The sequence below is a fragment of the Gallus gallus genome, chromosome Z (assembly GCF_016699485.2).
Source record: "Gallus gallus isolate bGalGal1 chromosome Z, bGalGal1.mat.broiler.GRCg7b, whole genome shotgun sequence".
Lineage (NCBI taxonomy): Eukaryota > Metazoa > Chordata > Aves > Galliformes > Phasianidae > Gallus > Gallus gallus.
Window position 1 is genome coordinate 23,080,105 of NC_052572.1, and position 13,035 is coordinate 23,093,139.

General features: G+C 37.0%; 1 protein-coding gene across 1 annotated transcript in view; it reads left to right on the plus strand.

Moving 5' to 3' along the window:
• ARSB (arylsulfatase B) overlaps positions 1-13,035 on the plus strand; it is a 68,724-nt gene that overhangs the window by 38,285 nt on the left and 17,404 nt on the right. Inside the window, exon 6 of the mRNA XM_003642912.6 lies at positions 4,169-4,239. Within this exon, the coding sequence (XP_003642960.2) occupies positions 4,169-4,239 (71 nt within the window). The remainder of the gene's footprint in view (positions 1-4,168; positions 4,240-13,035) is intronic.

Genomic DNA, 13,035 nt, shown 5'->3' on the forward strand with positions numbered 1-13,035 from the left:
ATGTAGGTGTAATCAAAGGGGAAAAGTTTTTAAATTTGGAATGTTGATTTAGCATCCTTTTAAAGGGTTGTATGAAACAACGTGGATAATCTCAGGAGTCACAACAGTATTGGATCCATTCCCAAAGATGTTTGATCTTTGTCTACAAATAATTGATAGTTTCTTAAAGGACCTTTTCTTAATATGATACTTACGAGTAAACACAGTTAAGAAAACAATTATTCAACAATATATGGCATGTTTATGTAAATAATAATATAAAAATAGAGAGAATAAATATAAACTCTGAAATCCTAAAACAAATTATTTTAGAATGATTGGTAGTCCAAATTAGGAGTTGTATTAACATGACATTGATTAATATTAAATTCTTGTGGTAAATAGAGCTGAAAACCACATGTGTCCACAGCTGTTCATTTTGCACTTCCTCTGCTGAATTTTGATTGAAGAACCAGAAGAAAAGTTAATGGCTGGGAGCAAATGGGACATGAAAAACTTAAGTTCATAAGCACATGGTTCTTGTAGACAAATATATATATATATATCCTTTTCTGCATTGCTTTTTACCAACTTATAGCTTAAGTTTCCTTCATGCAATGTGTGAAACTGCAGAAATACAATATTTTTGTTCTCCTTTTTTGAACTTACTTTCTTAAATTAAAATTTGTATGCTACTTAGAAGCTGTCTGACAGAGCCTTTGAGCTCAAACCTTGTTTCTCTTTCCAAATTCGTCTACTGACCTAGTACTGTAGGAGATAGCATTGCAGCACTGTACCAGTGGGAGACCTAATGGCAGTAAAATGTAATTTTATTTAAACAGAAACTGAAGTAAGACAGGTTACACCAACACAGTCACAGTCTGACACACAGTCGCTGAAAGGTGGGTATCTTAAGAAGGGTGCCCTGCATCCAGGCACCGGGGCAGGTGTTTTGAGGCAGCCCATTGGCAGCTGAGCCCCACAACACTCCTGCCCAGCCACAGCTGCAGTGGTGCAGAAGTCAAGGGACACATCTGTGTTCTTCTTAGACTGGTGACCATGCACAGTTTTTTGTTATGCTTTTTTTGCACCCTCACCGGTACTGTTTTTCCTGTTCTTCCTCTGTTGAGGCATCAGAAGTCCTCACTGTTCTTTATCTCCAGATGACTACATCCTGTCAAAGTGACCTGCATGTTGGGATCTTCTTCACATTCTAAACTGGGTGTCATTAACACAGGCCATAGACATTCTGCATAAATTGTGGTAGATTCCACTTATCTTGTATCTTAGATTATCACAAGTAACACTGCATTGTAGCTGGAACCTTTAAAACCATGTACATATTAGAAATTATATCTAAAATCCAGTAGAAATATCACTTACTGTTATACAAAAATTGAGGATAACAAAAACAGTTAACAGAAAACAATACTAAAATACAGCTAGTCAAGGAATCTGAACTGTACGGCATGTTTCTCAAAAGACACTTGCAATTCAAAGAAACATCTGTTTTCCATATGCTTTCTAATTTATTGAAATAGAGATGTGAGGCAAAATAATGATGTAGAAGTCTGTCTTGGTCGATGCATTTGTTTTGATATATTTTATTTTTCAGTTCTGAATATCTAATATGTCTGTGCTCAGGAGGATTTTGTTTTACATTAACGACGACAACAACAAAAATAGAGTGTGCAGTGCAGATTGTAGTAAAGTACATGAAGCATTATGATAGACACTAAGAGATTCAGAATGAAATGTGGTTAGAATAACTACTTTCTCCAAAGTTTCTTAGCAGTTTTTCGGGTTTTATTCTGATACTTTTTCCTGGCATGATGCAGCTTTGTATTTTTGTGATGTTAGATAGGTCATATTTGATTAGGTGAAATAGGAAGCAAGATCAACTTAAATTCTTTTGTACTAAATAGTGACATGAACTTGAAGAACTGTTTGGAAAAAGTTCATTCACAGCTATTTGTGGTATAAATAACTGTTTGCAAACAGAGCAATTGAAAGCTGAGAGTAATGTTTATTTCCAGAACATGTGGAATAAAATTATTTAAGAAAAGTTTATACAGATATGACCCAGAGAAGTGCAAGATAATGCAAATACTTTTGCTGAATGATACTCAGGATGTTTTCATGAAAGATAAACATATTTACTCTGAAAAATCTTGATATCCTCCCAAGGACACCTTCTGCCTATTTTACAGCAATTAAAGTGAATGATCACATGTTGATATTTGTTAAAATTCACTAGAGAGCAATACATCCTGTATATGTTTTTAAAAAGGAGAAGACAGACTGATATTCTCAGCATAAATTTGCTAATTCTTCTGCTAACTCTGAAGTTTGAATATGTTTCAATCCAGATGTTCTTAGACCTTTTTTTCATTTTTGGAAAAAATTCCTTTTAACTGCTTAATTAAATTCTCAGTTGACATGGTAGAATAGCTTCCAGACAAAGGAAAATCCTTCTTATTTTTAGAGTGAGGAAGCAAAGCATTAGACTGTACTCTAAAAATAAATATCCTGAAAGAAGAGGATTTTCAGATGAGGTTACAGTGAAACCTGCTAAATTACAAAAGTATCATAGGGAATCTTACAGCTTTCTCATTTAGCTGTGTATTTTTCCAATGCGGGGCATCTGGAGGGACTAAGGTCAGCTGCAGACCTCTGCAAATTGGAAAGAGATTAGTTCAGGCAAAGGGAGAGGGAAGTCTGCTGTGAGTTTGAGTTCTGTACTTATTTTCACAAGGACATTGTTTTTTCCTTCCTGATGTCCTGTTATAGTGGTTGTAAACCTCCATTTTTTAAATAATACTGAAGATTCACATATGAAAATGACAGCATCTCCCAAGCAGCTTCCATAAAATCACTTATAAACTCTAAATTCACATCCTAATTTAACTTGCACTAATGGTTCATAGTAGTATTAATAACAGCTGGGAAAAGGCACACTTGACAACAGCTGTAAATGGAGCATCTAGAGGCAATAAAGTTCTCTTAAATCTGACATCAAATTCTGTTACATATGGACAGGCACTTGGTAGTGACTTCCAAGTCACTCAGTAATGTGACCACCAATTAGCCTATCGGTTAATTATTGTACTTCCTCTCTATTAAAAGCAAGATTGTATTATCTGAATAACTTTAGTCTTTCATCTGATCCTCCTTGTTAATTTTTTATTTACTCAAAATGTGTAGCATCCAGAAATGATTTTAGAAGTGAAATGGAACAATATTAATTTTAAGTAGTTGATATTGAAAGGTTTAAATTGTGCAAATATTATTCAATTATAAAATACTTCCCACAGAACTGTATGTTAAACTAACAACCATTTTTGGTTTCTACTAGATTTCCTCTAAGTTTATTACCGCAATTTTTATTTTTAATATCAAGAGCTTTAGAGGCCTATGTTGACTGTTGTGAGACTTACAATAAATGAGAACAGTTTAAGTTATTTGGAAGTTTCTAAAAACCTGTTTACATTCTCAGTCAGATAATATGATAATGTTTTACAATGATGTAGACAAGGTTCTTTCTAATAATTAATTCCTACCCATGTTGCTCTTTATAAGGAGTGAATTTCATTTATTGAGTTCCTTTCAGGACTGGGTTTTATTTAACTCAGAGAGTTTCTTGATAACTTAGGGTTTCATACTATGGAGTAAGAGCTGGAAAAAGACAGCTTTTATTTATTTATTTATTTATTATGTGCAGAGGAAGGTTCAGAGTATCTAAATAATCTTTGTGATCTCTCTACAAAAGAAAGAGGTTGAATGTTTTTAAGGGTTAGCCAATGCCTCTTGTGTTTTTTGAAGCAGACAGCTAAAATGCCTTCAGCACTCCAGGGTGATGATTCCTGTTCAGGAACACAGGGAGCATAGGAAGTCTAGGTTACCAGCTTATGCTGCTAAATCTGATATTTAAAGTTAGTAATAGTGAAAATCCTTCTTTGGTAAGGCTAGTTCCATACTTTTTAATCTTGTTGATAATCCCAGTACATGCCACTAAAGTCAAGGAAGATAGATGGGGCAAAAGCTACTGTTACTGGGCTGGAAGAGAACAGTCAGATTAGTTTTATCAATATGAGTTAATTCTGTGTTAGGATGATGAAAAGCATTGAAATAAAACATGCAGAATCCTAATGCTCTGCAGGAGGAAGTTAATATTTTCTTTCTCTTCTAGTGAAGGAAGACCTTCCCCCAGAGTGGAACTGCTTCATAACATAGATCCCATGTTTGTGGATGATTACCCATGTGAGTATGCCACTGGTATAAACTCATAAAACATACAGATTATATTCGCAATACTCCTTGTTTTTCTTAAAGTATTTCCTTCTAGGTGAAACAATATAATGTAGTATGCCATTTGCTTTTTGAGACAGCATTTAGTTTTAAAATACAGAAACATCATACTCTAGGTAAATCCTTACTGAACCATGACCAATGCACACTTCCCGTTTTGCAGAGCTCTGAAGCACTGCTGAGTAATGAATACAGTACTTTGTGACATGGAGTTGTTCAGGAGCAGCCATGTGCCTGAGGTGCACAGCAGGGCAGACAGCCAAAACAAACCACCAAATCCTGTCTTCAGTGCTCCAGACTGGCAGGTAGCTCCCAATGAAATGCTCAGCCAGGCGTATCTTGATGTGTCTATTTAATGTGATCGTATTGTTGACCTTGCAAAGGGAAAACCTGAGTTTGTGAGAAGCTTAGAAGTTCCAAGTTTTGTGATGGCTTTTGTTCCATAATCACGCGATTTAATGCTATAGTCACATAAATTGGAACTTAACTTTGCCAGTTCCATAGCTCTTTGGACACTGTTTTATGAGTTAATGCTATTGGTTTACTAAGGACTACAGACTTTTCAAGCAGAGATTTTTTCAAACAGAACATTGGAACAGGTCCTTCCCAGTGTTTTTATAGCATTTCTGTATTTCATTAAATGAAGAAGTAAATCCAGGCGTAGGAATAGTAGTCCAGTGGGAACTGTGATCTGTTACTTGCATGAGAGATACAAGTTTTGCTGTGGTAATAGGAAGGAAAGTGGCAAGGTGGCCTGCAATGCACATCTGGTTCTGTGATGCTTTTCTGAGATGGAGAAACACTGTGCACATCTAATGTTGGCTATCCAATACTGCCTGTAGATAATTCCTACATACTGATGAAATTAAGGCATAGCTACTCCAATTTCCCTTCAAAGAATCCTCAGTGAGTTGTAGCATTCCTGTAAAATGCAATGCCATGATGAGTTCTGAGGTATACTTCAGAGACCATCATTTCCATGTGGGAGCTGCTGTTATTGAGCACAGCTGAGGTGTTTAAATAGCCAGCTTCCTGGTTTAAATATAAAGGGGATGAGAAGAGGAAGTTTTCAGAAGCCCAAGCTCAGGAAATACTCCCACAGATTGTTTCCATGAAGCCATACGCTGATGATTCTTTACTGTATACAACACCCAGCGTACCTTTACTTTATGTGTGTTTGTTGTGTGAGATTTGGGCAGGGAACAAGGCAGCTGCGCAGAAGATGTAGTAAACTGTACTTTATTCTGAATGAGATGTGACTTTCAACTATCATCAATGGAGGGAGGGGAGTACGTACCTGTAAATTCATAATATTTTTATATGCCATTTAAAAACTGGAGTTACAAGAAACAAAATGTAAATCTTCACCTGCAAGTCCTTATGCACCCTGTGTGATGTGGGTGTCCAATCTTTTGACTTGCCTGGGCCTCACTGAGCAAAGAGGAATTGTCTTAGCTTGCATATACACAAATTGCTCTGAAAGTAGTGCCTCCTATTTATTTCCATGGAAAAAAGAATCTATATGAAGAGCACAGTAAAGCTGTTTGATAGAGCACATTCTCAGCTGCAAAAAAAACCTATATTTCAATGTAGTTGCCATCATTAGCTGTGCATTTTCATCAACGATGAACAGGAACCTGCATGCTGCACTGTAAAAATCTGCACCAGTGCTCGTGACCTACTGTTGCTCACATCCACTGTTTGGTCTCCATAAACATTCAGCTAGCATTGAAGGATGTCAGTGGATGCCATTTTTTGTGCATGGAGGAATTCAATTCAAACCTTTGCTTCATATGCGCTTTCAGGCAAGACACCATTTTGTCAGAGTGCCCCTCTGCTGCCATCTGTCACACAGCAACAAAACATAACAGAATATTGGTGGGAAGGTTCAACCTCTACTGCCATACCACCAACACCTGCCTGTGACGTCATAGGCCAACATATTAACATAGGAGGAAGTAATTTCAGAGCAGCTCTCATAAAATATACAATACTATTAATATATAAATAACAGAAGATTTTAATTTTTAGTATTTTTCTTAAAATATTAAAAAAGAGAGTAACAACAACAACAACAACAACAACAAAACAATATAAAACTGGCAGGATATTTGGCCTTGCTTTTGTGAAACTTATATATCAGTCTGGTTCAATGGCAGTGGTTGCAATTCTTACTGAGCTCTCCAGGTGTTCATCAGAGATTTTTGATGACATTTTCCTCTTCCTGTACTTCATTTTTGACAATTGTTCCCAAATGTGTGTACTGCGAAAAAGTGATGCCATAAGTAAGGTGTGATTGTGAAGCAAAGGATATTTTTCTCTGGTAAGAGAGTTCTTATGAAAGTTTGGTAAACAGAAGATCAGATATTTGAGTTGAATATCTGACTGCAGTTCTATACATTCCATTTGAAAATTTGCAAATAATGTATTTATATCAACTGCAAGCAGTATTGCAGACATAAGTTGATTAGATTGTAGAGGAAATGAACCTGGGGGTGTTGATTGATACTAGGCTGAACATGAGCCAGCAGTGTGCCCAGGTGGCCAAGAAGGCCAATGGCATCCTGGCTTGTATCAGAAATAGTGTGGCCAGCAGGAACAGGGAAGTAATTATCCCCCTGTACTCAGCACTGGTGAGGCCACACCTCGAGTACTGTGTCCAGTTTTGGGCCCCTCACTGTAAGAAAGACATCGAGGCCCTGGAGCAGGTCCAGAGGAGGGCAACAAAGCCGGTGAGGGGTCTGGAGCACAGGCCTTATGAGGAGTGGCTGAAGGAGCTGGGATTGTTCAGTCTAGAGAAGAGGAGGCTCAGGGAAGATCTTATTGCTCTCTATAACTACCTGAAGGGAGGTTGTAGTGAGCTGGGGGTCAGCCTCTTCTCTCGGGTGACTAGTGATAGGACTAGAGGGAATGGCTTCAAGCTGCGCCAGGGAAGGTTCAGGCTGGACATTAGGAAATACTACTTCTCTGAAAGGGTGGTCAGGCACTGGAATGGGCTGCCAGAGAGGTGGTGGAGTCACCGACCCTGGTGGTGTTCAAAGAGCGTTTGGATGTTGTGTTGAGGGACATGGTTTAGCGAGAATCATTGGTGAAAGGAGAATGGTTGGACTGGATGATCCTGTGGGTCTTTTCCAACCTTATCGATTCTACGATTCTTTTTCCTTAGCAATCTTTAAACCTGATCTCAAACTCCTCTATCAAAATGGAAAGCGTGGCTGTGTATTCTTCATCTCTGTGGTGTGGGGCAGTGGGAGGGCTGCAGGCTGGACATGCCTGGTGTATGGTTGCCCTGTCTCTTCTGAGCCAAGGTCTATAATTTTGGCAAGTTGCTTTGTGCCACTCATTTCACTTTCTCTCTTAATAACACTTTCAGTCAAGAACAGGCAGAGTGACGTCTAAATTAGAATATCATTGAATCATAGAATGATTACATACATAGAATATATTACATTGTTCCTAATTCTGATTTTATGATACCACTCCTAAAAGATTTGCCTGTAAGTAATTTCTGATAGGTTTGACAAGGTATTTCCCTGTTCTAGGTGATAGAACATATGTAAAACTGTACTTTTCAAATCACCATTCTTTTTATTAAGATACCATTTCTATTGCAACAGAATGTATTAATTAGTAGTCTACTGCTGGGGACGAGAAGCCTTCCTTCCTTATACTTGAACTGTTAGAATGTAGTCAGTTTCTTAAGTGGAAGCTGGAATAGTTCTGTATTTTGTAGGATGAATCAGAGCATTTGTGGTTTTGTTTGTGGTTTTGTTTTTCACTAGTATAGTGAAATTTTGCCATGGTATACAGGGTTTAAAAATTCTGTTTAGAAATCTGTGTTACTAGAAGCAACAATATATAATTAACTCAGCCAATTTCTTCTTCAAGTGTTTTGTTTTTATTTATATTTGAATGACAAGCTTAGAATCAATATCCATGATAATGTTACTGGTGTTTGTATTAGGAATAAATTAAGGAGATACAAAGCTTGGAATGTGTAGCTCTTTCCTAGCTTTGGCAATGTGACTCTTCATGTTCTTAAAAAGCATTTTTAAATGCCCCTACATAGTCTTCTAATCATCAAGGTGATAAAATGTGCGTTATTCTTAAGTCTTGTTCTTTCCTTAACTGTTTAGTGTTTTCTTGTCCTAACTTTTTGAAGATCGAAGTATTCTTTTTCCTGCAGTAATAAAATATATGCATGTTTGTTTTCCTTGGTTCTCTCTTGCCTCCTCTGTAATCATTATGACAGTAGTCTTTGCCCTTGTTCAAGTCCACTTAAAATATCACTTAACCTAAATCATGGTCCTGGTTCTTGCATTAAATGAAGTACTTAAATCTTGCTAACATTTATTCACTTACTTTAGTAATTAGAGTAGAAAATAATGACTAGAAGATGAAGTTTAGCTAAACCTTTGGCCTTCGAGGGTACTTTAGAAGAGCAAGTAAGAAACTAAATGTCAAGATACTATTAAACATAATCAAATAAAACTTACAGGAGGTTGAGGATAATCAGGAGAGTTCTGATCATTGTAGTTATGCACATACTGGGAATTATTGTTCTATGGGTGCTCGCTGTGTGTTCACTGGTTCTGAACTCCTGAGTGTTTTTGCATGCAGTGAGTGCATTCTTTCTATATATATTATTTAATGAGTACATTTATATTCATCTCTAAATAAACTGATAGTACATATTTTTAGTTGAATGAATCAGGGGATGTCCCATGTAATTCACAGACTTTTGACTGAAATAGGAAAACTGAATTTTGCTCTATTCAGATTTTTAATGAGACTTTTTTTCAGGGAAGAATTTGTGCAGAAGACAATTAAATTAGTGTTAATAGTTACAACAGGGTTTTAAGCAGAATGTTAAATTTAAGGCTGAGTATACTATCTTGATTACAGAGGTAACTAAGTCTTTGCTGCTGTGGTCTGTTAGAATTAACTTTGACCTGTGAGTTTACCACTTGTGGGGTAAGATCATACAGCTTCTCAAGTTCTTAGGATGGCCACTGTTACCTAACATTTGGGCGTCAGCCATTGGTACTGCAGCAGGATGGTGAATCTCCTGATCAGCAGCTACTTGTTCTGGAACTTTAATCTAGTGGCAAATAGCCATATGGTATTCTTGTATCAAAGTAGTGTACTTCACTCCTATTAATACTAAGCAATATAAGAAGCAAAACACTGTGAACTATTTCATCCGCAGGTTCATTTTACAAAGCCATGCTGGCAGGAATTATATTACTGTCTGTTTCAAGTTGTTACCTTCTTAATTCAAAACTTTCTTAATTCAAATGTAAAACTTTGGAGTGATCTAAAACATATTGCAGTGTTTTAAACTGTAATTTCTCATTTGTTTTTATCAATGTCAAAAGGAGTTCCTATTCTTGACTGCAGATTTTCCCTCAGGCTATGTCTTACCTGTGGCAGCCCAGTGGAATGGTCAGGTTAAAAATAATCCATTCTATCCGAACTGATCTGGTTTACAGATCACAAAAATTGTGATGTTTTAACAGAGTAAAAAACTAGGAGTGAAATCTCCAAAAAGTAGGACTGATAAGGTGTGGGGATTTTGAGGACTTTGTAGTGACACCAGTGTGGTGGTGATATACTGACAAAATGATCACCCTGTCTTTTTCTCCTATTCTTTCTTCTCCCCCTGAGGGGAATCTGGGATGACGTGGCAACAGGGTGAGCCTACTGCTGGATCAGCCTTTAACCTGAGGCATGTGTGGGGTGGAAAAGGAACAGATTTCCACTAAAGCAGCCATCTGAATAAATGTACCCATTAGCTGTATGACTAGGAGCAGATGGGATTGTGTGGTTAGTGGGCAGAGGGAATGGCCATGGAACATGCACACTGGATCAGCTCAAGTCACCCTCTCTTTTGAGTTACCAATATTACTCATATAGCCAGGCTATGAAGAATATCAGATAGTGATTCAAATTTTAATTGCCTTTTTTTTTTCCTTGGGATACATTTTGGATACTTAACCTAATGCTCGTTTTGGCACAAAGGGAGAGAAAGAAATTTCCAGAGAAAGATGAGACTGGTTCTTGTTTACCTTCAGAGCTATCAACCTTGAGGTTTCTATTTCATAATATGGGGAAAAAGTGATCCAGCAGGTTTCTGTTGGAGAAATCCTTTACTTGGGTTGTGCCCTATTCACAGTCACCTAGTCGTGATGCTTGTGTTTCGTCTGTTCTAGTACTAGTCAAGTGCCTCCACAGACTAATTCAACCTGCATACCTTGAGTGGGAAACATTGTTTTCCTCTTCAATTGGGTTGAACCAGCTGGCTCATTGAATGTCCTGATGGTTGCCAGAGGAAGGTGGGGTGAGGAGAGCTGTGCAATTGAAAGTGGAGAGCTAGAGCCAGTCTTCCTAGTGCCAGCTGGCTGTTTCTGGCGCCAGGGCCTCAGGGAAAACTGTGTGGGCTGCACCCTTTTGTTGGACTTTGCTGTGCTAAACCAGTCTGCTGAGCTCTGCGTATGGAGATGGACCTTGTCTGCTTGGAGCAGTTGCTCTTTTCGCTCCTTGCTAAAAGCCATCATTTTTGTTTCTCCTTCATCCAGTTCATTTCATTAAAAAAATAAAATAATAATAAAAAAATACATGCCTCAATCACATGGTAATTTATTAGAGAGTTTGCAATTCCATAAAGGCAGGACATTGGTATGAAAGGCTTACAGTCTTCCAGGTTTCTGTCTGAAACAGTCACATTTTCTGTTACGACTTCGGTAGGAAATAAAGAAAATTAAAACCAGAAAGCTAGAATTATGTTCAAACAGTATCGTTTTCTCTGTAATAAATAGGTTAAGAAATCTCAAATAAAATATGTGAGTAACTGAAAAGTTGCATAAATCAAAATCTGATTTGCATTCACTGGAAGAAAGAAAGAAAGAAAATAGTTTTACCACATTTTTGTAACGTCTTTTTTTTTTTTTTTTTCCTTAAAAAAAAGCCAAGTAGTTGATGATTTGGCAGCTGTAAGGATGACGTCAGCTCTTCCATTGTGAAATATCTGCTTTCTTTTAGATAGTCTTATGGCATTTCATCAAGTCCTGGTGATTCAGCTGAATTAAAAACCAACTGGATTTAAATCTAAATTCCCCTAACTGCTAAACCAAACATATTCCTGACCACACCATCGTTGCTATTAGGTCTGTCTTGAAGCAGTACTGAAACTTTATATCCCACAGAAAGCAGTTTTATTTTGAGAATCAGAACTAAATGACATGGTGAAAGAAAATGCACTCTATTTCAGAGCTGTTAATAAGAATCTGTCAGTACACACTGTAATATTTTTTAATCTGACTTATTGATGAATTCAGTGGATTTTACAAAATCTTGTAGACTACATGTGTAGAATCAATTTCTCTCCAAAAAATAATTTAAATCTTTAAATCACAATGGTGTATTCAAAATAAATATGTTGTTGGGTGGGGCTGTTTCAGGCTGAAAGAACTTTTACATTCCTTTCAAATTCCAGACCTAACCATAAAGTAGAACATCAAAGGCATAATAAAACTGTAGGCTACTAATTGTAGACAATTTATTTTGAAAATATCAATTCATAGGGGCAAACATCCAAGACAGAAAACTTGTAAAAGCATTCTGTGACTTTTCTCTAAGCTTTGACTCATTTTGTCAATGCAAATAAAACTTTACATTGCTCTCCTTGACATTTGAAGAAAGGCATTACCTCATATATTGCACTATTAATTGCCAAAATAAACGATTGCTTATAAAGAGCTAAATCTACTCTGTGCAGAATGAACATATGATACATTACAATAGAGAAAACATTTTGTTTCTGGGACTGATATACCACTCATGGGCATTAAAATTGCATTATAATAGCTACAACATTATATATTATATCTATATCTATATATACCAAAATGATTAATCTTGATTAAGAAATAGACGTTCCAGGCTCCTTCAGGCCCCATTTATTACTTACAGTGTCCAGGTAAAAGATGATTCCTAAGACTTTGCTGGTCAGAAGTGATTTCTTCTCCAATTTTATTACTGATGATCTAGCTTCCTTAGAACTATGAAAAGAAGGCAAAAGAAAAACAATCTTTGGTAATGGAGTTATTCAGCAACAGAGGTGTACAGCAGGTGTAGGTATGCATAGACGAATATGCTCTTTGGGCTTTGAGTTGGAGAAATGTACTACCAAATCTCTACTAGGCTAAGACCCAGAAATCATTCTTGGAGAATCAGGATATGAAGAAGCAGCTGGTATCTTTAGATGACTGGGCTTACATTATGACAACTGGAATGGGAAAGTGATCCAGAATGGGGAAAAGATGCACTGCTTCTCTGAATTTCCATCTCTCTGCAAAATTAAATAGTCCATGTGCCGACCATCTGCAATCTATCATCTTTTTATTACAAGCAAATCATACATTTGCATAAAGCAGGAGTTGCCAACATGCGATCCTGAAGCTGTGCATGGCGTTCAACAACTTTACTTGGTGCTTTCATGCTGACCTGACAGTTTCGGGTAGAATTCAACTCCACTTGCTGATAGGAGGCCATAGTTCCAGCCAACTTACTGCTGTTCAAATCGGAGATGAGTAGTGTTTTCTTTTTGCTGTTTATATGCAGTTTCTGTGGTGTAGTTTTTTTCAGAGGTGTAACTTGGGAAGTTTGACCTTCAATTGTACATTGCCTTGGCTCTTAACATTCCTGCATCTGAACGTACACCATCCATCATTATAGTATTCTACGCTA